The sequence below is a fragment of the Echeneis naucrates genome, chromosome 6 (genome assembly GCF_900963305.1).
Source record: "Echeneis naucrates chromosome 6, fEcheNa1.1, whole genome shotgun sequence".
Lineage (NCBI taxonomy): Eukaryota > Metazoa > Chordata > Actinopteri > Carangiformes > Echeneidae > Echeneis > Echeneis naucrates.
This window is the reverse complement of record NC_042516.1, coordinates 19708574-19733806: the sequence shown is the minus strand read 5'-3', so window position 1 is coordinate 19733806 and position 25233 is coordinate 19708574. Positions and strand designations below refer to the sequence as shown.

The 25233-nt window shown below is 41.3% G+C and overlaps 1 protein-coding gene across 2 annotated transcripts in view; it reads right to left on the bottom strand.

The window, feature by feature from the left end:
• Window positions 1–7589: 7589 nt before the first annotated feature.
• Window positions 7590–25233, bottom strand: part of ago3a (argonaute RISC catalytic component 3a) — a 34977-nt gene continuing 17333 nt past the window's right edge. The window contains exons 6-19 of one of the 2 annotated variants that reach the window (XM_029504408.1): window positions 23537–23671; window positions 23273–23360; window positions 22752–22899; window positions 22388–22507; window positions 20198–20341; window positions 19220–19353; window positions 18713–18897; window positions 18182–18341; window positions 17921–18011; window positions 17564–17758; window positions 17241–17375; window positions 16626–16727; window positions 15763–15962; window positions 7590–15567 (exon numbers count right to left, since the gene is read on the bottom strand). In XM_029504408.1, coding sequence (XP_029360268.1) covers window positions 15459–15567; window positions 15763–15962; window positions 16626–16727; window positions 17241–17375; window positions 17564–17758; window positions 17921–18011; window positions 18182–18341; window positions 18713–18897; window positions 19220–19353; window positions 20198–20341; window positions 22388–22507; window positions 22752–22899; window positions 23273–23360; window positions 23537–23671 — 1946 coding nt within the window. In that variant the 3' untranslated portion in view covers window positions 7590–15458. The remainder of the gene's footprint in view (window positions 15568–15762; window positions 15963–16625; window positions 16728–17240; window positions 17376–17563; window positions 17759–17920; window positions 18012–18181; window positions 18342–18712; window positions 18898–19219; window positions 19354–20197; window positions 20342–22387; window positions 22508–22751; window positions 22900–23272; window positions 23361–23536; window positions 23672–25233) is intronic. The other variant, XM_029504410.1, reaches the window with a different exon arrangement.

Sequence of the window (25233 nt, the reverse complement as noted above, 5' to 3'; positions counted from 1 at the left end):
TACTCATTACTCATGTCGTGCTTTCTTTTCTCCTTTTGTCACAGAGTTCTTGTTGTTTATCCAGAAACTGCAGATTGCCTGTAACTGATAACACTTTATACTGTTATCCACTCCAGAAATGTGCACAGTACAACATTCGCATTGCATAAAAAATGAACGTATTGATTCCAAGCACTGTTACATCAGACCGCTTGGAGGAAATGGAAACCAAAAAATTAGAGGTCAAATGGAGGACAAGTTATATTAGGTGTGGGAGGAAAAAGCAATTGAACATCGGCCATGACAGTCCAGGCGTGCCTCTGGGAGACCAAGCCAAAGATCATTTTTGCTCTCAGTGCCGATATTCTGAAAACCTATCAGAGAGAAGATGGTTCATTTGCAGCTACAAAAGTCAATAACACTGGCAAACTTTACCGCCGATACATGGTGGACGCAGCTTGTAGCTCCCCGTGGCTATCTCCTGAGGTGGAAAAGACAGTGATGAAATATTATGAAAAATGAAATGAAAGATGTGAGTGATGGGCGACGAATACAGATCACTCACCTCTATAGTCAGACCGTTGCTCAGAGTAAGTAATGTGCCTGTGCTCTAAATGCACCTGCCCTGTCTGAAACAAATACTGCATGTCAGCTTCACCGGTCTGCAGGGCTGAAAATGCAGGAAATATATAGAACATACATCACCGTAGGCAGATTACCTCTCTGGAGAGCACTTTTGACAGCGTAAGTGTAAAAAAAAAAAGGAGGGGGGGGGGCAGAACATTTCTCAAATGACTTCTTTACCCAGATTTCTGCCAAACCCTTCCCCCATCACAAGCCCATTAGCACTGCTCTCCTGGTGTTGTTAGTGTACGCTGTGCTCTCTTGGATTCATGCACTTCCCAGAAGGCTGCAGAAGAGATGGAGGTGCAGCTGAGGCACATTCATCATGTGGGGCTGAACCTGCGAGTTCCAGGGGCTCCTCCGAAGCTGGCTCCATGTGATAAGTAAGAAAAATGAGTTTCAAGGAATCTTACAGCTCAGACTCGGGCCATGGAGTGTTTATTTTAAAGAACACATATCTATTTTTCTGTTATAGTCCAGTCAAACAGTCAAGGCCAGCAAAAAAATAAAAAATAAAAAAATGACACCATCCAGAAACTGCTAATGAAGAACATTTAAATGTGCCGGCGTCATCTGCCATCCTTCGTTACCTCCAAGGTGCCTTTGTAGGCTGTTTTTCATCAGCCTACAGTATCACACACTGTAAACATTCAGACCAACACATTTGTGGCTGATAAAGAGCTCAGCTGAGATTTATGACAACCAGCTCCTTCGGAAATCAAGAACTGATGTGGCCCATGTGGCCACAAACACAGCAGAGGGAACCAAAACTACTGAGGAGGAGGCATGATTGTTTTTAAATGGCATTCGTTGGCAACAGCAGAAATCAGTATATTGCCACAGTTATCTCTGGACAGAAAACTGCCTGAAATTTAATTTTGTCGACAGCAGTTTGGTGTGTGTTTCCCCAAAAAGTTGCTGCATTATCTCACTTCCGTGCCAGTTCTGGGACATAATGGCCCAGAGCAGCTGCCTGTAGAGAAAAGACTTAAAAACATCAAACACAATTTGACTTTGTCATCTGGAAATTACTCCGGAAAGTAAAAATAAGTCACCAACCGTCCCGCGTTCAGCGTAGCCAGACACAGTGGTGGTTTGAAGTCGAATGCCAGCGGCAGCATGCTAACACTCAAAATCACGACGCCATCATGCTGATGTTCAGCAGGTTTGGTTTCATGTTTATGTTTGGCATCTGTCGTGCGGAAACATGCTTACATTGTCTAATTAGCACCAAACGCCAAAGTGCGGTTCAAATTGAAATTTGGACCTAATGGTATCATCACATTAACAGCCTGGGCATCGTCACAATTATTAGGCCGAATCCTCGAGGCACCGTGAAAGTCTGTACCAAATTTCATAGCAATTGACTTGGTAATTGTTGAGACATTTCAGTCTGGAGCGAAGCGGTGGACGGGCCGACTGACTGACATTAGCCACGGTTTAAAATAATTATTTGATGAAAAGAGCCGTAGCCTCAATAATTCTGTTCTAAAATCTCCATCAAAAATGTTGTGTTAATAATCAAATTCATCATAAATCTGTTGCAGACTGCCGACTGACAAGCAGAGACTGAGCAGCGGCGAGGAGGGGCAAGCTGTTGGACTGGTCTATCATGATTCTCACAGTCCATAAAATAGAAAAGACTGTCTGCTGATCCCTGACAGCTCAATATCATCTTATCACCATCCCTCCCGTCAGGGCAACAAACAAACACACACACACAGCTGATTCTGGTCCAGACTCTTGTTTGTGTGCCGTATTGTACTCGCTCCATCTCTGCGGAGCTGTAAAGAGCAGCGCACTGATCCATGATGCATCCATGAGAAACATCAGCGGCCAGTCTTCCCTCTGTTGACCTCCAATTATTCAATGTCTCTCTGCGCGTTCCAGCCCTGTTCCCCTTATCACAGCTGGATTTCCTTGCCTGAACTATACGTATTCATGGTGGAAAGATAAGAGGCCAGCGGAGAGGCTAACAAAGTGAGATGGGGTGGTCTGCTGTGATTAGAAGAAAAACTCCAAAACTGAGAGACGTTGGCATTTGATTTGGGAGAGTTGTGCTTTGTTATTGAGAGCTAAAGCAGCAAAGATATATATCTATTTTTGAGAATATCTATTTTTTGATTTATTTTAAACTTCAGTTTTGTAGTAATTTAACAAACAACATATATTTAATTGAAGAAGTCGACTGTAGCATTCTCCCAATTCTGATAAAGTAAAGAGCGGTTCTTAATTCTTTCAGCAGACAATCAAGCACAGACTACGCATCTGAAATCAATATTTGTTGCTGACGGCGCCAAGTGGATGTCGTGTCCCGTGCTGGGACGGCCTTCTGCTGCTGGGGGATCTTCTTTTAGCAGGTTGACGTCTGTGATAATTTGCTGTGCGACCGGGTCATTCATCATCCGTGGGACAGAGTAGATAGAGGTGTGCAGACTGTGAATCAAGCTGTTTTCCCTGTTTATCGTCCACGCTGCTGACAGAAGCTATGGTAGAGGTTAGAGGTCAAATGAAAACGTCACATTCGAGATACAACGCTGATATGTGGATGCTGCGATGGGAAAAACTATATTTTCCAGGAGTCGCCCTTCTACGTGCCCACACGTCCCTTTTTCTTAAATCACTGTGTCTCATTCGGCCCTCCAACAGATGTCCTTGAGATATCTGATCTGCGTGTGTTTGAGTGCGAAGCCAGAGATCAGACGTCTCAGGGAAGTCTGGCTGTGTGAGGCCCGTTTGTCTTCCTGGTGAGTTGCTCCCACTCCTGGTGAGAGGTAGAACTGCAGGGCTGCATGTCGGTCCAGGCCAATGACAGATGAGCAAATAGTCTTTATTACTCGCCTTGCTTCAAAGTGAACAATCATGAAACTGGATCACAGGATTCATTAGCTTTGAGGAGGTCTCTCAAACCGGCTCTGAACGGGGAAACTGCTCTCTTCACTGCAGGGATGAAATAAATTGAAGTTAGAGACGTTCGTTTCTCTGAGGGATTAAGAAGTTCTGCTGTTTTAATGAGCAGGCCCGTCTGAGTAGATTCTTTTTGGGTGTGTGTGACTGACTTGTCTTCTGTGATCTTGTGATTTGCTCTCAATATATCTCATGCAAAAGGGAGCTTGATCCCAATGAGACTTCCTGAATAAATAAAGGATATCTAGTACTTATGTAATCATCACACTGTGAAAAAGGTTCCCCCTGCCAGCCTTCCAGTGAATCCGCTTTACTGAATTTTAAATCGCAAATCTGTTTTGTTTATGGAGCCATGCCCTGGAAATTAGGCGGCCTGCAGCTTATTGGCTGGAAAATCCACAGTGGCGGTATTTTTTAACATAACTCATCATCACAGGACAAATATCTTCAGCACTTCCACAAAAGACACAGCATGCATATGATTACTCCACTCCATCTCTCCAAAGTCTTCATTTTATAGCAGCCAGGTCAAGGTGTTAGAGATGGAGCTAATCATCATTTCCTAATCAAGGAAACCTGCTCAGATGAGGACAAGTAGCAAGAGAGGAAAGGGGTCGGGGGGGGGATCAGCAGAGAAACAGCAACTGAGGGGCCTGTGCAAGATTGTGTTTCATATTCATTATGGAAAAAATTATTTTTCTAATCAAAGCAGCCATTTTACGGAAAGGAGACGAAAACGCACAAAAAACCAGGTGGAAAGATTTTCACCTGTGTGCAGCTCAGCCAGATCGGTTTGTATTTTCATTAGCTCCTAAACTCATTTATGAAAAATGTTAATTAAGACATGTATCAAAGCTGACACACACTTTCAGTCGCTGTTTACTTTAATTAGAACTCGATATGTAGCTACTTTGGCTATTATGATTAAGAGCCGGCTGTTTAAATTACTGTTGCATCAATATTTGAGTTTGGGAAATTGTGTAATGTGGTAAGGGAGACGCATGACCGAGCCACAGCAGAGGGACACCTGCTGAACTGTTCAACGAACTGCACCTTCACAAATGAAAAATGATTCTGAATGAAACCATCATACTTTTCATCATACTGTGGTGCTGCTATTCCCTGATCTCATTATCTTCTTGTGTTTTGTTTTGTTTGGTTTTGTCTTTTTCTTTTTCTTTTTTTTTTTGATGTGAGACTGTGACAGCAGATCGAACTGTGAATTGTTTGATTAGTATTCTATAAACCAATGAGACCTTCATATCTTGATAAACAAGGTGGGGGGAGAGGGGGGGCAGCTTTAAAAGAGAGACCACCTGCCACCTATTTATTTGTTTTGGTGTAAACTGGAAGTGGGGGTTAGTGGTAGAAGATAGATGGATGGATGAATGAGTGAATGAATGAACGGATGAATGGAGCCCTGCAGCGTGCAGTTTGTTTGTTGTTGTCGGACTTTCACTGTTTCACAGTCCCTTGTCACTCACAAACGTATGCCAGTTTTGTGGTTCTAGGTTGTTGTGTTACCCCCACCAAGTGGCCAAAAAGGGAAATCTGTGTTGGAACTTTACACATCTTTGCTCTTTACGTTTGACCGCTGCCACATGTTGCTTGTTGTTGTTGTAACTCTTTTCCATTTCCTGGACAGAAGTCTTCGTGTAAAACCTGTTTTGGTTGGCCATCGTGCGCACAGCAGCACATTTCCGTCTCTCGGGATTTGGGGCCTGATTTAACCTTTAACAGCGTGTTTGGCAATCAGTGAGAGTCACTGTCAGGCAGAGAAACAGTGGCAGCTGCTTTCAGGCCCCCGGTGAGCTCTTGCTCTTATCTAAATGATGTACAGAAATGAACAGCATCATTTTATCAGTTGGGTGTAGCTGGGTGGGGGGACTCTGAGCCGTTTCTGACAGACCTGCAGAGCATCTGGTTTCTCACAGAGAGCCTCCACCTCACTGTGTGCTTAATGACGAGGCGCTGATCCGCCGCTGTTTATTCTCTCATTATACTGTGCTTCAGCTTGATTTGTCCCCAGTTTGTTGCAGCATGTTGACGTCGTAAAAATAAAGAAACAAGCCGTTTTTATACAAACACATAAATGTCCAATTCAGTTTCCACTTGAGTTCAAGAGCATGAGCCAAGAAGAGACAATTCATCATTTTGGAGATTTCACTGACCTGTAATGAAAAAAAAAATATAATGTCTACAAACAGGCGATGACCAAAATGACTTCTACCAAATTAGAATTTGGTTTATTGTTTATTATTTATCTGCCGTTAATGACGTGTTCTTCCAACAGAACGTTTTTTCTGCTTCTTGTCTACTTAACGGAATTCATTTCACAGATGTAACAACGGAATATTGTGCAACTGTAGTGGGCACATTTCATTTTGTGGTTTTATTATGAACACAAACTGTTGGAGGTAAGATTACCACCTTTGTTTGGTTTAGTTGTTGATTAATCTGTTGCTTAGTTTAATGAATTTCCTGAGAAATGTGCAGATGTTTCTGTGCATTCTTTTATTTTTCCTTTTTCCAAGTTAAAAATATTTTAATGATTAAAAAAAAAACAAGGAAATTAATAACTATTGAATAAATTTCCATCAGTTGTCAAATTCATTACTCGCCCAATTGTTCGAGTAATTGTTTCTATTATGGAACTGGGTCAAACTGCAGTTTAATAGAACTCCATTTCTTCAGTAATCTGATTGAAGGGCAGAAAAATAATAACAAAAACTTTTACTGCTAGCTCTAAAAATTTTCAAAAGTTGTTTTTTGGCTATTTAAATATTACACTTCTATTTTTATTTCAAGGCACTTCTCAAGTTTTCCAAGCCCGACACACTCACACAGGTGTGTTCCGTTATCGTGGCAGGCTACGCCAGAGCTCAGCTTGCCGCTGTGTGGGGCTTTGTTGGGAATTATGTTAAATCATGTACAAACAAGGATAATATAGGTGCGATTTATCACGCCCTAACAGGTGCAACGCAGCGACAGGGGAGGGGAAGGCACGTCGAAATCATGATTTGCACACAGCGACACTGTCAAAGGAAATAAATCAAAGCACCTGTGTCACCGAGGCTGTGTGGAGGCTCGAGTAGACTCCGCTCACATCTACATCTATCATCTGTAAACGCTTCAGCCTATTAGCAGGAGCACCACTGGAGAGAGATAAAGGTATCTGTTTGGGTGTTTGAAGGTGTTAATGAACATTTTACTGATTACTCTCACTGGTTGTCAGCCAGCTGCGACCCTCCAATTTCACTTTCAATGCTGTGTGTGTGTGTGTGTGTGTGTGTGTAATAATGTATTATTTTTTTTATTTTTTTTTTTTTTTTAATGGAGGAGCTGCTTTCAGATTTAAAAAAATAATTGTTTCTGGTAAAACTGCTACACAGTTCGAACCTCACTTATTTTGTTATTTACTGTAAATATAATGCAAGTATCCCAATTTGAATTCATCCTGCGGTTACAGTTTGCATGTTCTGTGGCTCCTAGTCCAAAGACAGCGGCAGCAGCTTAACTGGGGGCCCCTGAGGGCCCGTAGGTGTCTACATGTCCGTGAATGGCTGTTTGTCTCTATGTGTCAGGCTGGTGATCGACTGCCGACCTGCCCACAGAGGATTCTACTGAAACTCAGACATCCTGGATTGATGGATCTTTACTTCTCCACAACAGCTACTACAGTTATATACCGTGATGGTCGACTGGGTAGCACAGAGGAGAAATTATTTGCAGACTATGTTGTTTAGGTTTAGAAAATTGTGTGCATCTAATAAACATCGGACATCAAAATCGTCACTGTGATTTTAGCCTTCAGCTCAAAGCACTGCTTGTTTAAGTTGCTGTATTGTGGTAGGACTGAAATTTAAGAAAATCCAGATGAAAATGCAGCTGAATGAATTCAGGAGGATTCGAATATAAGGAAAATCAGGAAAACTAATAACCAGCCATATCTCATATTAAAATGGGTTATCCATTCATGAAGATGTGAAAACATTTCCAAAACTGAAGCAACATAAATATTTTACATATTATTTGTAATTTCTCATAAGCTACACCAGCATTGTCTCAACAACACCAACCAAGGTAAAGCAAAGCATTTTATTGCAAGTATTAGTCAAAGATACACTTCAAACTGAAGCAAAGCAACACTAAAAGGCCAACATCCTGTAAGAGAGTTACAAAAGAAAGACATTTAAAACTGAAAGGAATCGAGCTGACGCTACAAAAGAGCCGTTGTAACGTAGCCGGATGTAGACTGAGACATGGATCATCTGGTGGTGACGGTTCACTGTTCAGCATTTATACCTGTTTGCTGGTGCCTCACTCAGAGGTGTCAGAGCCCAAGGTCTTTAGATTTGTAATAAGACTGACAAAAGAGTGATGCTACATATACAAAAAAAAAAAAAAAAAATATTAAACATAGTGAAAGTCTGAAAGATCAGCACAACACAAAAAAAAAAATAAAAACAAATTCCTTGGCCACTGTGAAGTTTCAGCCTTCAAAACCATTCTGTGTGTAAAAGGGCAAAAAGAATAGCATCAGGAGCCCGATCTCTTTTGCAACATTTGGTTCGTCATTGTTATTGGAATGCTAATGGGATGAAAACAGGTTAAACAATCTGATAGCCACGGGAGTAAACATGACAGTAAACATTTATTAACCAACATGTATTTGGTGTAATGGGGAAAAGGGCCTATTTGCTTTGGAACAGGACTGACAACACTCAAAGGCTCCATGTCTCTGATGTCTCCGATGGGATGAAGGACGACCAACAGGAGAAAATAAGAGGACTTAAAAAAAAAAAAAGAAATGAACAGCAATTCATCACAACACAATTCATCCTTGGTTCATTATACAGGCACAGGTCTCTGTAATCCAGCACGACGGGGAGCCCCCAAGGTCCTGTCAAACTGTATCTGAATATTCTGCTCTTTGGATTTGCAATTATTGACAGTAGTGTACCCAATCAAATTACAACAGCACATGGAAGTGGCACATTTTCCCGTCCTTCTGGATTCATAAGCTGATATCTGAATCATCTTGTTAAGTGCCAATAATGGCTTCCAAACACGGTTTGACCCAGACCTGGTTCTGCTCTGACATCAGTACAAATGGGACAGAGCAATTCTCAAAAGCTTCCACTTGTTCACACATCAGAGTTCACGAGTTTCTGTAGCAACGTTAGTGGTTTACATGAGACGTGCGAAGTGACGAAGATGCCGGGCAGATCAAGTACATAGGCTTCTTTTCTTGGTAGGTCACCCAACACGGACTTTGCAAAGTCACATAGAAATCTGACAATTAAGAACGCACTTAAGGCTGAGGCATGTCTTTTCTTGCGGAATGAGACCTGTTCCTGGTGTAAAATGTTCTGGCACAAGAAAAACAACAAACAACAACAACAAAAAAACAACTGAAAAAACCAAACAAACAAACAAAAAAAAATTGACAGGAGACAATTTAAGAGGCAAAAAAAAGTGACGCCTACACTAATATTTCCACCATAATCCATAAGAATTCAGCCTTTCCGACATATTTTCTACCTTCCCCGCAGTTCTTTGTTTTTTTTTTTTTTTTCTACTTAATGCTCACCCCATACTGGCTCAGGGAATTTAAATGGCTAACGTACCAGTTAGCAGCTTGGGATGGGGGGAAAAAAAAAAAAAAAAAAGTCAGCTATTCGACACTCAAGTCAGTGTGGTTCAGTAATGGTTCCCTTCATCAGAGATGAGCTGCAACATGTGGGGGTTGGCTTTTGGCCTTCTCATGTGGTAAAAGAAGAGTGGAGGGTAAAGAAAAGTTAAGAAAAGGAGGAGGGGGAGTTGGCCTGTGATCGTCAACCAGAGCCCAACACGCTGCTTTTTAACAAAGTCAAATCCACCCCCCTACTTTTCCTCCACCTTGTACCCCCCTCCATATTGTTGTGCTTGCGTGTCTAGGAGAATAAGGCGTCAACGTGGAGGGGGAGGGGCTAAAGGCCTCATCCTCCTGGCTCCATCCCCACCATGTTGCAATGTGATGCGGAGACTCCAGCCGCTTAAATGCACTCAATAAATACACCATAAAATATTCCGCATATATATATTTCTCATATATATTTAAAGAACAACACATTTAAATAGGACAACAAAATAAAAGTCGGCTCAAGAACAAGTTTTCAAAATTGGATAAGTGTTAAGACAAAACAGAGATTTTTTTTAACAGTTATATTTATTTTGACTCTAAAATAGTTACTGTATAAGAATATCGCAATCAGGCATTACTCAAGCATTATATGTCATAATAAAAGCAATTTGCAGTTTTCTTTCATGTAGTATAACATATGCAGCATACCAAGGTAAGTGAGGTGCAGTGTTTTTTCAGATCTCTTGTAATATAAAGATTTCACCCCCTGGACTGAAAAAGTACCCACAGAACTACAGACCACCATCGGTTTTCAGTCGACACCCTACCGGCTCAAGACAGGGATACTACTGGGCACACATTCCCTCTTCAGGGACAAGACACATGGCAGGGCATTGCACTACGATGACAGAATGCCATGAGCTGTTAGTAGGGCTGGGCATCGTGAGAATTTCAATACTGACACTGGTTCTGTTGATTTCATCTCTATACCTGCTGTAAGATGACATATTGATGAAAGCATGCGTCCCTGTGTGACAGACTAAAATATTTTCTATCACCGATGCCTTTTCTCTGTCTCGTAAGACATGTTTAGATCCTGCTGTGTTGCTTTCTTTGTAAAAATGCCCTTCAAGAAGAAAACATTGCCTCCACAGTGCAAAAATCGACTATGTAAAAAGTTCTGGACCACTTTTTTTTCCTCCTTTTTTTTTTAAACTTTGGGATGCTTTGGAAATTTGAGAGGTACCAATATCCTGTTTTGACACCCAGCCCTAACTGTAACAAAGTGTTGAGTGGCTGTTCCAGAGGGACAACTGCCACCCGAGAGCAGGCTGACTCAACCGAGCCAACAACAAAGTCACGAGAGCATGAGGCACACTTTTAATGACCGACTGCTTCGTTTGGTAACACACATTTCTTCGACTCCTCGTTTTTCACGCTGAGGTCTGGATCCTCTCGTCCTCCTCCTGGAGGAGGAAGAAGGGGACTGGAGGGACAGAGATCGAAACCTCTTGGCTATGTGTCTAAGTGAGAGTGGCAGTCTCTAAAGTGCTGTGCTATGTTTGTCATTCGTGGGCCGGGCTATGTCACACCACACTAGCGTCAGCTATGACCCCCAAACACCCCAACGCACATTCTACTGTACCAACGACACCATTGGTCCAAGACACTAAATGCACTAGGAAGCGAAAGCTCAACCACAACCATATACTTGGCGTAATATTCTGTTTCTATTTAAGCTTACTGTCTAGATACACAAGTTTGCATTGCCATCTCTATAAAACAAACATTTAAAGTGAGTGTGTGTAAAATGCAGCCGTTCCTGCACTGCAATGTGTTCTTGACAAGGAGATTCTATTTTGTTTGATTATACATTTTTATCTTTCAGTTTACAGCACCATCAAGAGGAAAGGCACTTTCTGTGGACTTTTTTTTCTCACTCCATTGCTACCTTCCACTGCAAATAGGGAGCAACAAAAAAAATCAGGGATATTGATCGATTACTCAAAAATGTACATTTCTGCTTTGATTAAAAAAAAACAAAAAAAAACGGGGGGGGGGGGCGGGGACGACGACATTTCTTTTGAAGTTCATTTTGGTATTTTTCGCCACCAGACTATTCACTTCATGGGTAAGATGTGTATTCCTCCATTAAGGGAAAAAAAAAAAAAAAGATTTGTCTGTATTGTTTAAAAATATCAATTCAGAGCCAAAGGCCGTCGCAAGCTGAGAACTGAGCGTACCTTTCATTTCCAAGGAAACCAACAAGTCATTTTAATAGAACTAGAGGGACAAACAAGATTTTCCCCCTTCTTATGTGACACAGACGTCTGTAGAGGAGAAATTGGCCAAATAAATAAGTCTTTTTATCCCTTTGAGCATTCACTTCCATAGACCCCAAATGATTTTACTCGTGTTAGGTCACTTTCCACTACCTAATATTTGCAAAGCGGAGCTGATGACATTTCAATTGTACGCTAGGCAAACACATCTGCTATGTAAACATGTGTTCAACTGCCCTCAAGAGTGTGGTTTATACACAAAACTGAACATCCATTACAGACAGCAGTGACTTTTAAACCTCCAATGATAACCTGCCAAATACTGACAAATCTATCACTGATCAGCAATTATTTCTTTCCAACACGCACAGAACTGAATTAATCACAGAACCCACAATACCTCGCTACGTTGTCCTTCAGCTCTAATCTTTTTTTTTTTTTTTTTAATGCCTCCCAGGGGAATCGGATGGGATTGTACGGCCGTGGAATGTAGTCCTCCGACACAGGGGAGTCAATGTTCGGGGAGCAAAGGGTAAAGAGAGCAACAATAAGATTACAGGCTTTGTCACACCACACATTACCAGGAGGCCGACTCTTTGTATTTGTGAGTGCATGTCGAGGCTCGGAAAGGAGAGGAGTCTCAGGGAAGCAACAGAGGTTGCAACCCAACGTAAATCCCCGGAGGCTTTAACACAAAGGAATGGAGAGCTTCTACCCCTTGTGAGGATATTCTTTGATCACGTGCCAATGAAATGGATCAACGACACTTTCAACAACACTTGCCCATTCCTTTTTTACTCTCCCTCTTGATAAAGAGCAGGCGTCAGCACCAATTGCAGTAAACCGGAGAACATTCATGAGCAGAAACTCGATACATCAACTGACTCTTCTTCTATTCTACTGTTTTGTCTTCACAATAAGGATGTAATGTCTTAATACAAAGGCTTTTGGAGTGCAGTATGTTAATGATTTCCCTCTAGAGATTTTCTCTTCTATGACAAACTCCTCAACTGTACTTTCTTAAAGAAAAACAAACAAAAAAGAGAGAGAAATAGGCATTCGACATTTTGCAGCTATTTTTTTTTTCCAAACATCAAAGCAAGAGGCGTCCACATCCCTATCGATAACAGTATGACAGTCCGAACACACATCACTAGTTTTAACAACCCCACCACTGTTCACACATACACTATACGTTATACAGTGATACAAGAACAAGTCAACAGTCTATCGCAATAATAAAACTTTGTTATTATAACTTTTTAACCATTACTTATGATACATTTATGACTAAGATTAATAATTAGACTACAATTTTTTTTTGTTAGCAAAAATAAGTGGTGTGCATTACATAATTCAAAATGTACAAATATACTTTCGATCTGGCTTTTTAAAAAGGCTTTCAGACACTAGTGATATCATGAAGGCTCAAACCCACTGGCTTCCACACTGGAAGGCTGGCCTGTGAGAGGCAGTCAAATGTGACAGCGGATATAGGACTCTACATTATTCTTCGCAGTCCAAGGGAACATCTGTCAATGTACCATTTACAGATTCTCAACGCTGACCAAAACAGACACAGAGTGAAATCCGAAATCTAGAGCTTCTCGCACCAACTGCAGCAGTGGGACCTTCTCCTTTCCTTCAATGAGTGAGGTTTACAGTTTCCTATCCTACCCACCTGCTCATATATCATCTCATAAAGAGGTTCACTTCAGATTCTAATTCAAAATGAGTAGCACCACGCCTGTGTTCAACCCCGAAACACATGCTTCTTTTAGTGCAGATTACTTTTAAAAACAACCCCCCCCCCCCCCCCCCCCCCCACGGACGTGTTTCAGACCCTCAGTGGCACAGAGGAGCTAAGTGGTGACTGTGATCCAGATGAATGTTTCAAATCAACTATCAGCTGTACTTGCTGCTGCAATTGAAGGTCATCCACTCCACTCCTCGGCTCTGTTCTGAAGACAGTCCCCGATTTGGGCCGGTTACATGGACAGGAATTGCACCTGGTCCTGGACTTGGATATTTACTAGCAGAACGAGTTTATTGAGAGTATTATTTTATTACGAGGCTGACTCCGTGCCCATGAACCCGGCCCGTTAGGTACAAACACACTGTAGCAGCTGAATCCATATCTGGTAAATATTAAGTAAAAGACAACTTGGCCTGCTTTGCTGCTGCTCTGAAGCAAAGCTAACAGCTAACAATGCTGTATAGGCAAACATAATAAATATATTGATCTTAGGATGATCTGAATGAGATGTATAGAAAAGTCAGTAGATGGTTATTGAGAAGAATAAGAGGCATCAGGTGAAACTTTCTTGCTTTTATCTACCTTAAGCTGTCCATTTGTTGGAACATCATTCGTTTACCCTCTGAAACAGGATCCCTATAACAAGTTATGCAGCTTTTGACCATTAAATACTTCGACTTCCACCAGGCACTTGAATACTTCCTATTTATGGCCTTTAGACTCCACTTTGCTGCTGTCAGGTAATAAGCTTTGTTCTCCAAAATGAGCAATTCCAAACAATTAAGAAAATCAGCCACATTAGCAAACTATGAATCAGGAATTTTGAAATTATGCCCTCTGTTGATAAAATATTTTCAAACAAGAGGTGCATAAACTCCATCAATTCAAGTAAAAACATGAAAAATCCGAGAACTGCAGTTGCACAGTTTTTGCCCAAAAGCAAGGGACAATTTACATGACACGCAGACCAATCATCCTGCAGAGGAGGAGCGCATAAAAACACTTTGCAAGCGGCAAATATTTCTCCTTGGGAGGACTTTTGTTTCAAAATGAAAAGTTTAACTGTTATTCTGGGTTGTTCAAGTCCCCTAAAATCCTCTTCCCTTCGTTCAACTAATTATTGCACTAAAGGAAACCATCGACCTGATTTTGTTAAACTGCCATCTCAAACTCAAGAGAGGGAAATGTGAAATAAAGCACTGAGAGAAATGAATGCATGACAACTAATAAGATTGAAAAAAATAAGATTACATGATTAAGTGATTTTTTTTTTAAATGTTAAAAGTTAGTCATAAAATATTTCACATAATGTTGAGGGAAATATAACAACCATAATCAAATAACAGTGTTATACTTTAAATAAAATTAAAAGATGGCTGCAAATGAACGATTGATATATCAGCCAATATAAACTGCCCCCATTGAAATGTGACAGCTGACTGCTTGAGATCAATCAATCAAAACAGATTTACAACCTAATACATCAACTTGTTGTGACTTTAAGGGGGCATTTATACCTCGTTGCCAACAGGTGGCAGTGTGCTCAAAGGAACATGTTGCTCCATACATGTAACTGGTAATTTCTTATGCTAGTGAAAATTGACAGTAAAGAGGAGACAAGAGGAAAGAAGGAAAAAGAAAAGTGGCAACTCAATGGACCTCTGGTCCAATGAAACAAGGATATTCCAAAAGAAATGAAACCTCACTGACCGGCTCCAAGTGCTGACCCTTCTTCTCTGCTCCTTTGTTTCAAACACTGGGGAGACTTGAGAAAAACTACAGTAAAACCAACCGAATGTAAAAGTGCTGCTGCTCAAACTGACTTGAGGTACTGTAGATGGCAAAGGAGCAGATTAATGGATCATAAAGACAGACTGTGCCAAGGGAGGGGAAAAGTAAAAACAAACAAGAAAAACACCCACTAGGCCACAAGTAAAGGAGACAAACAGGAGAAACCAGATAGAAGGGGCAGTGACTAGGGGCCTGATGAGGGTGAAAATAAACTAGTTGGCTGGTTTAATATTGCATAATATTGCTGAGTTTCTCTCTTGTTTGTTTTTAAAGCAGCGTTTGCATCCTCAGTCCAGTGTGGGGGTGCCTCCTCCCCTCCCTCCTCCCTGCTTCCCTCTGCACAGTGTCAGGTCCGGATTGACTAGGCGTGTGGGGGGGCAGGACTTGCACCTGTGAGGACTCCTTGACTGGCAAGCCAGGCGTGCATGGTTGCGTCTGTATGTGTTTGTATGTGTGTTAAGGGTGGCGATGATTGGGGGAGGGTTGGTGTAGCTCAGGCGAAGTACATGGTCCTCAGGGTGTCGTGGTGAATCTGAACAGCTTTGGCCAGCGCCTGTGGGTCCCGACCATTACTCTGACCAGACACATGGCTGCCCTCAGCGCTGCAGAGTGAACAGGAGAAAAGCTGTTATGATGAATGACAAACAATAACAGTAGGTGTGCAAAAAACTTTTGCAGTCTGCAAGTGACAAGACACAGCTGCTGTCAAAATACGTGCACGCAGTTCAGGACCTTTTTCATCTTCAGTCTAGAAATGAAAAGAAGTGTTGTTTACTCTGCTTGCACTGTCTCCTTACCTGTCATGTTCTTTGTCCACCAGATGGTAGCGGGCACGGAAAGCTACCAGGTGGGCGTAGTAGGCTGGCGCAGGGATGGAGACTGAGCGGGTACAGCGCACGTATGTGTGGCACAACTGGTAAGTAAGCAGCTGGAACTCATCAGCGGTAAAACAATTGTCATCCCACAGTACATGGTAGTGGGAGGGCCGACTGGTGCCCTGGAAGAAAACAATGAAATGATGATTAAACTATTATTAGACTCAGACTCATGTTGTGCTTCATTTTAATACAACTGACAGGAATCTGCTCACACAATTCCAGTTTCCAAAGTGTAAAAGCATAGAATGATTACAGATAGACACATTAAACCTTGCTGCCGAACAAATAATATCATAATAAAATAAAATGAACTGCAGAGCACTGTACAGATACCATGTCTTATGGAAAAGAACAATAATGTAATAATAATGAACAATCAGTGTTAGATGAGCTAAGGAAGCAAACAAGCATCAAAGAGGTGCTGCAGAACTTGGCTGTTCTAATACTTCTGCCTTAAAAGGAAGAAAGCTAAAAAGATGGTCGGGGTTGGAGAATTACATGTCCCTTTTTCTTTATTCATTGTAACATTGCAAAGGTTCTCAAGTGTGTTGCCATTTCACTTATGATGCCGCTCTTCATGCAAACTGTATAAAATTGCGTCTCATCTTCATTTGATCTAGAAAACTTTTAAAGCTGTCTTGAACAGAAAAGTTCATTTGAAACTGCCACCACTGATGGCTCTGGATCCAAACTCCAGATGTTAAAATTTAAGTGGAGGAAGGAGAGTGCAATGAAACACCGCTGTAAAAGGCTGGACAAAGAAGACAAGAGCTTGGTCTGACCTGTATTCCAGCGTGACTGCAGAGGTAAAAGTCAAATTCATAGGGATGTGTGATGTCCGTATCCACAGTAGTACCAGCAGGAATGTTTCCACTACGTCCAACCTGACAAAAGCAGATTTATGGCCAGTTAGTCCCTACTTGTATCTTTATCACAAACAATGAGAACAGACAGTGGAAAATGTAATTATTAAATTAGGTCAGGAAATAAAAACTGTAATTGTTGAAAAAGCAAGTAGTCGATGGAGTGACCCAGGCAGAGGTTTACCAAGTGCACCCAACCAACCAATTAAAAGTTTAATGGACCAGAGAGCATAATGCTCTGTGTGAGAGAGTGTGCACTGAAAATAAGGTTGTTACTAGCAGTGGCTTACTCTAGGGGCCTTGAGCGCCACTTCAGAGCTCTCGGCTTGCACTGGGCCCTAATTCTCTAATCGAATGTAATTACTGGGGTTAGGAGGGTGAATAGTACAATTGACAACACAAGGTAATTAAGTTTCCCCATTTCAAGTGCTTAACGGCACAGAGGTTAAAATAAGGACATGCATAAAAATTTATGTGTGCTGACTTTAATGCGTGCCATTCCAGTGTGTGTTTGTGTCCATGGTGGGTACTCACCCTTTCGTTGCGGTCAGCACAGAAGAGGCGTGTATGGTGGCGTTTTTGGACAACAATGTAGGTGATGCCTGGTTGGTACTCCTTCTCCAGGCTGATACAGGCCTCACGAATGGCCAGCAGCTCATAATACAGCACCTGAGGAAGCGAAAAAAGATTCACATTCTCACACACGTCTTCATTGGTGTCCATCAGCTACATAGCCAAAAACATTAGCCAGACACGCGCTCTCTATTAAAAACATTACAAATTCTGGCTCCAGTTTCCTCCGTCCGATTTCCACCAGCCTTTTTTGGGTGAAAACAATAAATAAAATTAGCACAGACCTGTCTGAACTGGCCTTCTGAAACTCCATCCCTGTAGAAAATGATCCTGGTGGGCTTGTAGCGGGTTGACTTGTAGAACTGGATGAGCAACTCTCGCACCATGGATGCCAGGTCCTGGATGACCTCCTGCCTAGGTCTCTGAACCCGCACAGTGGCACAGTACCTGCTGGGGTGGGCGTCCATACTGCCTACCACCTGTTCAACAGAGAAAGGGGAGGAGTAGAAGCAGCATCAATGAGGGGTGCCAGTGATAGATTACAGGATGTGGAGGAGTGCAGGAGGTTGTAAGAAAGATGAAAACCTAGCTAGAGATGCCAATCAGGACAGGAAAAAAATAAATAAATAATAATAACTAACCGCTGCTATTGAAGGCTTCTTCCCATCTCCAGCAGGTGGATGTGTAACATCAGCTCCCAAGAAAATCACTGGCTGCTGAAACACTGAGGGTCTATGGATTGAGAAACAAATTAAACATCTAAATGATACTGACATAAACAAAGAAAGTAGGGTAGGTAGGTTCTTGCAGGGTAGCATTAGTATTACTGTAGCAAATGTGCAAATTTTAAACAAGCATTATGAAAGCACTGCCATTTTTGAGGAGAGGGAAACATGACCAACCGTTGATGAGGCACCAGGATGTTGTTGATGCCTCCCAGCTTCACATTGATCTTGAGGCAAAGGTTGGAAAGAGTTTGAGGTGAGGTCTTCACCACATTTTTCACCTGAACGCACTGGGTGGCCATGCCCAAGAGGGTGTCTCCCACACGCTTTACCTCCGCTGAAATGTTTTTAAAAAGTGAGCATCAAAAAATAAATAAATAAATAAATAAATAAATAACTATAACCTTTTAGATTTTTAAGTGTGTCACCCTTGTAAAAAAAGTAAAGGAAATATAGGAGACCAGTGGAATACTATTAAACATACATGAAAACAATGAGATTTGAGTTTCTCCTCAGACTTTTGATAAAAAGGAGAGAATAATTTTTTAATAGTGTGCAGCATGTTTACTGACAACACATTTGGGAGGCTAAAGAAGAATATTGCATCAGCACTCAGTCCCAGAATAGCACTCCGTTTCCACATAGCCTTGACCACAAAGCACATCTATGGACCCTAATATAATATTTATTTTAAAGCCTTTTTCTAACCGTAGACAGGAGTCTTTCCCGGCAGAATGACGATGATGAGCTGTAGTCCAGCATAGGTGTTCTTCAGGTGTCTGAACATGGGCTCCACACTGTCTGCTCCCTGGGCATATTTACAAAAACATGGCTGGCCTTGGATCGGCATCCCAGCATCCTTAGAAATTTTACGTAGCTGGTCTGTGAAACCCCTGCAAGAGGATGGAGAAATCATGTGACTTAACTCCTGTACTTTAGAAATCTCACCCAAGTGCTTGAGTAGTTTTATTTTTCTTTGTTGTTGTTGTGGATACAACAGCAAGCTGCTGGATTTTGAGATGCTACTTTCTTTTAGAAGTAACTGATGCATACCAGATTACAAGTTAGAGAGAAAAAAAAAAATATATATATATATAATATAATCATCACCAAAAGATGGTTTGAATGCTAACATCATAAATGTATTTTTAAGTATCTTGCAGAGTGATAACAGAATTTCAGAGCACTGTTTGAAAATATAAAACAAAAACGTACTTTAGGATCTCTTCCCGACACTGCCTCTGTGTGGCGAAGCAGGCGATGGCCCACATCTTGATCTCCACCCCGGTGTGGAACTGCTTCCCTCTCATGTCCCACACCCCATGGCTGGGCGTGGCTACAGTGCGGTTCTGAAACAACATTGCAGTCTCACCACATGTACTCACGAGCATGTGGGCAAACACTCACATTCATACTGTTCATACTGTTCATTCAGCATTACACTTAGAAACTCAACTGCGCACACATTCAGACACTTGTATTTTATGAAAATCCGTCAGGCTCTCTCACACATACACACACACTCTTCATCCACAGACAAAATTTATTAAACACACTTTTTTTTCTTTAAACAAACAAAAAATAAATAAATAAATAAAAACAAAAGTAAAGTCACTCATTACACCATGCAAAAAGTTGACTTTAACAATGATGACTGTATGATGGACTACAAATGTGATATGCAAGATTTGTGTCATGCTCAGAGTGGTGTACATAATGGCATTATCGTTTTGTGTACATTTCAAAAGTATAATAATGAAGGTGTGTCTCCTCACAGAAGAGTAACAGACAGGTGTTAATAAACACTGTGATTGAGTCTCAATATGCAGCTTTTCAAAATCTAAATTCGCCTAGTTAAGATCAACGAGGAAGATAAACACAAAGGTCACTGTAGTTCAGAAGCTCTTCAATCTTCATTCTTTTATTCAAAATAACTCTTGTTGCAGAAGAACAAATTCATATTTTAACCCAATTAAGGATTACCTTGTTTTTTGTTTTTTTTTTTAAAGGTGGAATCAATGCTTGCACTAATGAGACTGAATCACAAAAAAATAAGCTAAAAGGACTGACACCATGAAGTTCAAACAGAAGCCAAAGAGTTAGTTCCCCTTAGAGACTGTGGAGTCAAGGCTGACGACGGGGAGAGCGTGTCGGACAAACAGAGAGAATGGGCGTGATTTAAAGGAAGGGTACCATAAAGTGCTCTGTGCTCACCCTGCCGCCGTACTGCAGCATGGGGGCGGGTAGCACTCGCCCCGTCACGTGGGCCATCTCGTCGCGCACCTTGAACTGGAATTCTTGCACAAATGGGTCAGCCTCATAGTTGGCACTACGCACCTGCAGGGAAACACGGTGGGGAAAATGGACACAGCGTCAGGGCTAACATGGCTAAGGTTACAGCATAGTCACGTGATATACTGCAGTTTCCTTAACCTGATAATTCAATATCACTTGTTTTGTACACAGGAGTTTGACATTATTTGGTTTTCTTGATAGAGGTCCATTAATATCAAGTTACAACCAGGAGTAAGTAAGCTTAACTAGGAGAAGCACCTAGCACCTCTAGAGCTCACTGAGTAATAAATTAAAGTTTAAAAATATACCAGGTCAGTTATTACTCCGTATTTCCGGTCTTCACGCAAACCTTAGAACTTCTGGCTGTGATATTACACAGTATTTTAGTGACATGATTGGTAATGTTCTACTCTCTCTGTGAGAAAGCAAGTAAGTATATTTCCTCAAAAGCCATGCAGTTCCTTTGAGCCAACCAGCTGAATTTGATTGAGCTGTTTTGAATTACCAGTGTAGATAATTTTTTTCCTAAGGTTGATATTTTGTAATAACTTGTGACAAAGCTCTGATTTCTGTTCGGAGTAGGACCAAAGCGCAGCAGCAGTATAGTGCGTTTATGATCACTGGAAAGGTTATGCCATCATGAATTTTCATCTTATGCTTGTTATCCTAATGAGTTATTGCTTTTCTGTAGTCTCTGGTGGATGAGCATTACTCTTCTTTAATATCTTACCCAGTATCTCTTTTGCAATTGGCAGTTTTATTGTTTTCATTATCCAGTATGTTGGTGGATAGGAAAAATGAAATGACAAAGTGTTGAAAAGACACAGGGTGTAAGGTGTCAACACCATAATCCAACATGAAGGCAAGCATGGGGTACATGATCAGACTAGCTGGCTAGATGTCATAACCTAGTGTATTATAGAATTCATTTTGTGGTTCTGACAGACACAGCTTATCTGCTTGTATCGGTCTCTGCTGCTCAGCCTCTGCCGTTCCACCCACACTGCCTTGTCAGTTTCGAACAACAATGCATCTAAATGAAAACACCACCACACTGATGTCTACAATAATTTCCTGTGAGCAAGTCCAGTCATTTTACTCCTGTGTAAAGAGATAGAGAGATGTGGTAATCGAGTAACAACAGGTACAAAATATCCATTGCTAATCTGATGGTGGCCAGAAACAGTCCGTGTACAGTCCATCAGTCTCTCCGTAAACAATGCATTGTCAACATTGCCACAGCCTTGCACGCATTAATGTCGTTATAACTCTGGCGTTTTGCTGACCCTGAGTAGACCTGCCTTGTAATTGACAAATGTGATGGACAAACACGCAGCCATATCACTTTTGATGATATAAAATGAGAATCTGGATGAGGTGATTACAAAGTAAGTCCTTTGTTATTATGATGAGCAGCGCGCATCCCAGATATTGACAAGACAAAAACACAGACACAGGAAGCGGCTACATCGGGATGATGAATGACTTTACAATTTCGTACATCCTCCCTGCATTAAGAGACTTTTGTGCCCCCAGTTTTGGCTTTCCAGGTAGTGTTTTGTCTGGTCCACACCTGCCTCCTGCATGTGGTGAGACAGACCATGGCCCTTAACTTAGACTTTATTTTTGGACCTTTATGTGGATCTTAATATATTGAAGCTGAAAAACATAGCAACTCATAAGCACTAAAGATAGGTTGGTAATCAAATACTACAGTAATTCTACTTTATTTCCAAATAATTATCGATGTTCCTCCTTCCTAACTACAGGTAAAGGGTAACCAAGAGAATATTCAGAGGACACTTGGTAAATTAGCCAATGCCAAATGTCATACATGCCCACAAATGAACATACAAATCAACACGAACAAGGAATTAAGTTTCCAATCATAAATAGATGAGTTGTGAATAATCACTGTAGTAATAAAATATTTCCTGCGAGTAGGACCTAACCATATTGAAAACCTTATGAAATAATTGGGAAATATCTGACCTGTGAGATAAAGCGTTAATGTCTTTTGAATATTTAGACATGGTGTCTGTGACTGATAGAAAAGACCTTGATTCAGCAGGTGTCTCCACAACTCACCAGCCTGCTGATCTCCTCCTGCCTGTCAGGTGCAGAGCGAGCGGTGGCTTTGATCATAGTGGAGGTCTGATTATCTGTTAGCTTCTTGATGCATCGTTGACCAGCTACAATGTTACACACCTGCCAGGAAACAAAGGCACGCTTGAACAGCACTTTGGACATGCAATTTTAATCATTTCAATTGTAATTTAGCCAGCAAAAGATTTTTGAGGAAAAAGCTTTTTTTCCTGAGTTGACCTGCTTAATACATTTATACAGCGGGTTATAGGTACACCTGGGAGCTACCCTGTACACTGCAGATTTCACCACAGTTCACAACAAAGAACAACAAACAAAGAAATAACTGAGAAATGCTTTCTCTCACCTCCAGGGGCAGGTAGGTGTGTTTTTGCTCCTGGCCCACTTGTAAACAGGGCAAATGTGGGTACTTAAGCTGCAGGTTGTACTTCTCTCTGAAGTACTGGGCTACAGTACGCTCTACGGTCTGGCCGTTCTCCAATTGCAGAGGGAACCTATGAGGAAGAAGAAAAAGTAAATAAATAAAATTATATTTCAGTTCTGACTAGTACCAGTTTTATAGCCAACTACCAGCAAAACGCATGGGATGTTACCACAGATATGGCCCCTTCCTTATCACTGTAACAGGAAAACACACGGTATTGTACCAGGGATGATAAACATATCAGATCATCAGCCACACAGCTACCTCACTAATAAATGACAAATTTTCAAAGCATACATCTTAGATGAGTCAGCCATTATCTGGTTTGTTCGGTGGTGAACTGGTGATCACATCCTCTGTGGTGTGTGTTCCCCACCCCCAACCTATCCACACACTCCACCCAGAGTCTCCCGTTCCTTCTCCCACCCAGAAGGCTGACTCACGTTTGGTGGCTGGCGGGTCGGCGGGTCACGTTGCAGACACGATACTTCCTCCGCATGGTTCCACAGTGCGTCACCTCTACTTTCAAACCTGTGAATAATGTGATGTGTTGGAGTATGATTACAAACTTGTCTTTATATGACAGCCAGCTGCTACATTTGCTTTTACTGTTCAAACTGTCTCTTAGAATAAATTATGCATTTTCATTCAATTGTTTAATACTCTATCTCACATAAAAGAACACCTGAGATCCTTCCTAGCTTTACCTTTGATTTCTTTGGTGAATTTGACCCTGTGTGAGTCAGTGAGAGGGCGAGGCTGCTCATCTATGTTGTGGATGTCCAGCACTTCACACATGAACTGGATGACGGGCTGGGCTTTGTAGAATGCAGTGGCGGAAACTACAAGACAAAGCAAGCAAGATTCGCATTACCCCCCAAATAACATTGAACAACAACAGTGGGATTCTGTAATTTGACAACAATACATCATTGGCTGCTATTATATAAGAGATACATTTCAGAGTTAATTCAAGAGTTTCTGGGCACCTTGTTTGGCTATGGAAAAATAAATTGGTATTTCTACCGGATGGTTTTGTCATTTTGTTTTGCTGAGCCACTGTTGTGGTTGAAAAACAGCAGAAACAAGCCAAGCAAGATTTATGAAATAAGAAAAGCAGCCAAAACAGCTCTGCCAAAAGTTGGCTGCTTTTCTTATTTCATGAATCTTGCTGTAAAAAATAAATAAATAAATAAATAAATAAATCAGCAGGTGGGCCTGGTAATAGACCAAATTATTTCACTTCAGCTGCACACTTGTGTCAAGGAACAGCTGTGGCACTTCATAACATCTGGCCTGAGTCTCTCTGCATTTAACCAGGCATTCACTCTCGAGTGTTCCCTCCCCTTAATATAAATAGCTCATAATCCCATCAGGTGATGCATGAAGATGTAACAGGTCTGGGAGAACAAGACCAGAGTCTAGTAAAGGAATTAGTTTTTAGTTTTTACTAATTTCTTCAAAGTAGCATTTTCCTGCTGAATCTTTCATGTCTCTCTCCCGGAGCACGACAGGTGATCCACCATTTTATTATAATGCCTGAAGAGTCTAATGTTGTTGTCCATAGGCTCTCCAGCTGCGCACACATGGTGGAAGTCTGTGCTTGTTATTCTGCTTTCTGTCTGTATGCCAGTCCCTGCATAGAAGAAAGCTCAAGGCTTTCACATTGATCTGAGTTAAACTTAAACTAAACTGCTAAGTCTCTGAAAGGCCTCCAAACTTATCCTTTGGTCCATGCTGTGGAATTCCTTTAGCTGCCTAAAACTAATGGTAGATTTGTGTCAGTGTCTGACGCAGATCTAGAATTTGCGTCACTGAGGTCCATAACTGGTGAGAATATGTGCATTAGGTGGAAGGCCTATTTGGTCTTAGAAGGCTCCTCAAAAACTCACTCAAAAAACTCACTTTATGTCAAATAACATTTGAGTACTTGTTGCTTTGAAAGAGCAAAACAAATAGTTTTCATGACTGATAAATATGACTGAAAATGAACTTGATAACACTGAACTCAATTTCTAGTCAACCTTCCAAAGTAAACCTAAATTGTTTTTCTCAGGAATGTGTTTGAGTTGGCTGACTGCTTTCTCTAGCTTGTTGAAATTGGTCTGATTCATGGTCACTATCTTGACCTCTCTGCTGGACGTGCACAGGCCTTAAAGCAGTCATTGCACTCTTGCTAAAGACTTATATTAGTGTAAGACAACCTGCTGGCAAACCATTAAAATAATTGGAGATGGGACACGGATGTTCCTTTAGTGTAAATGGAAACCTGACACTCTGAACCATCTCTTTCAGCCTCCATTTCAGCACCACCCACATAACATATCACTGGGACAACAAAAAAAGGCCCTTAACATGTTTCTGCACTTTCGTAAGTGCTTGTGTTCAAACTGGCAGCTCAGTC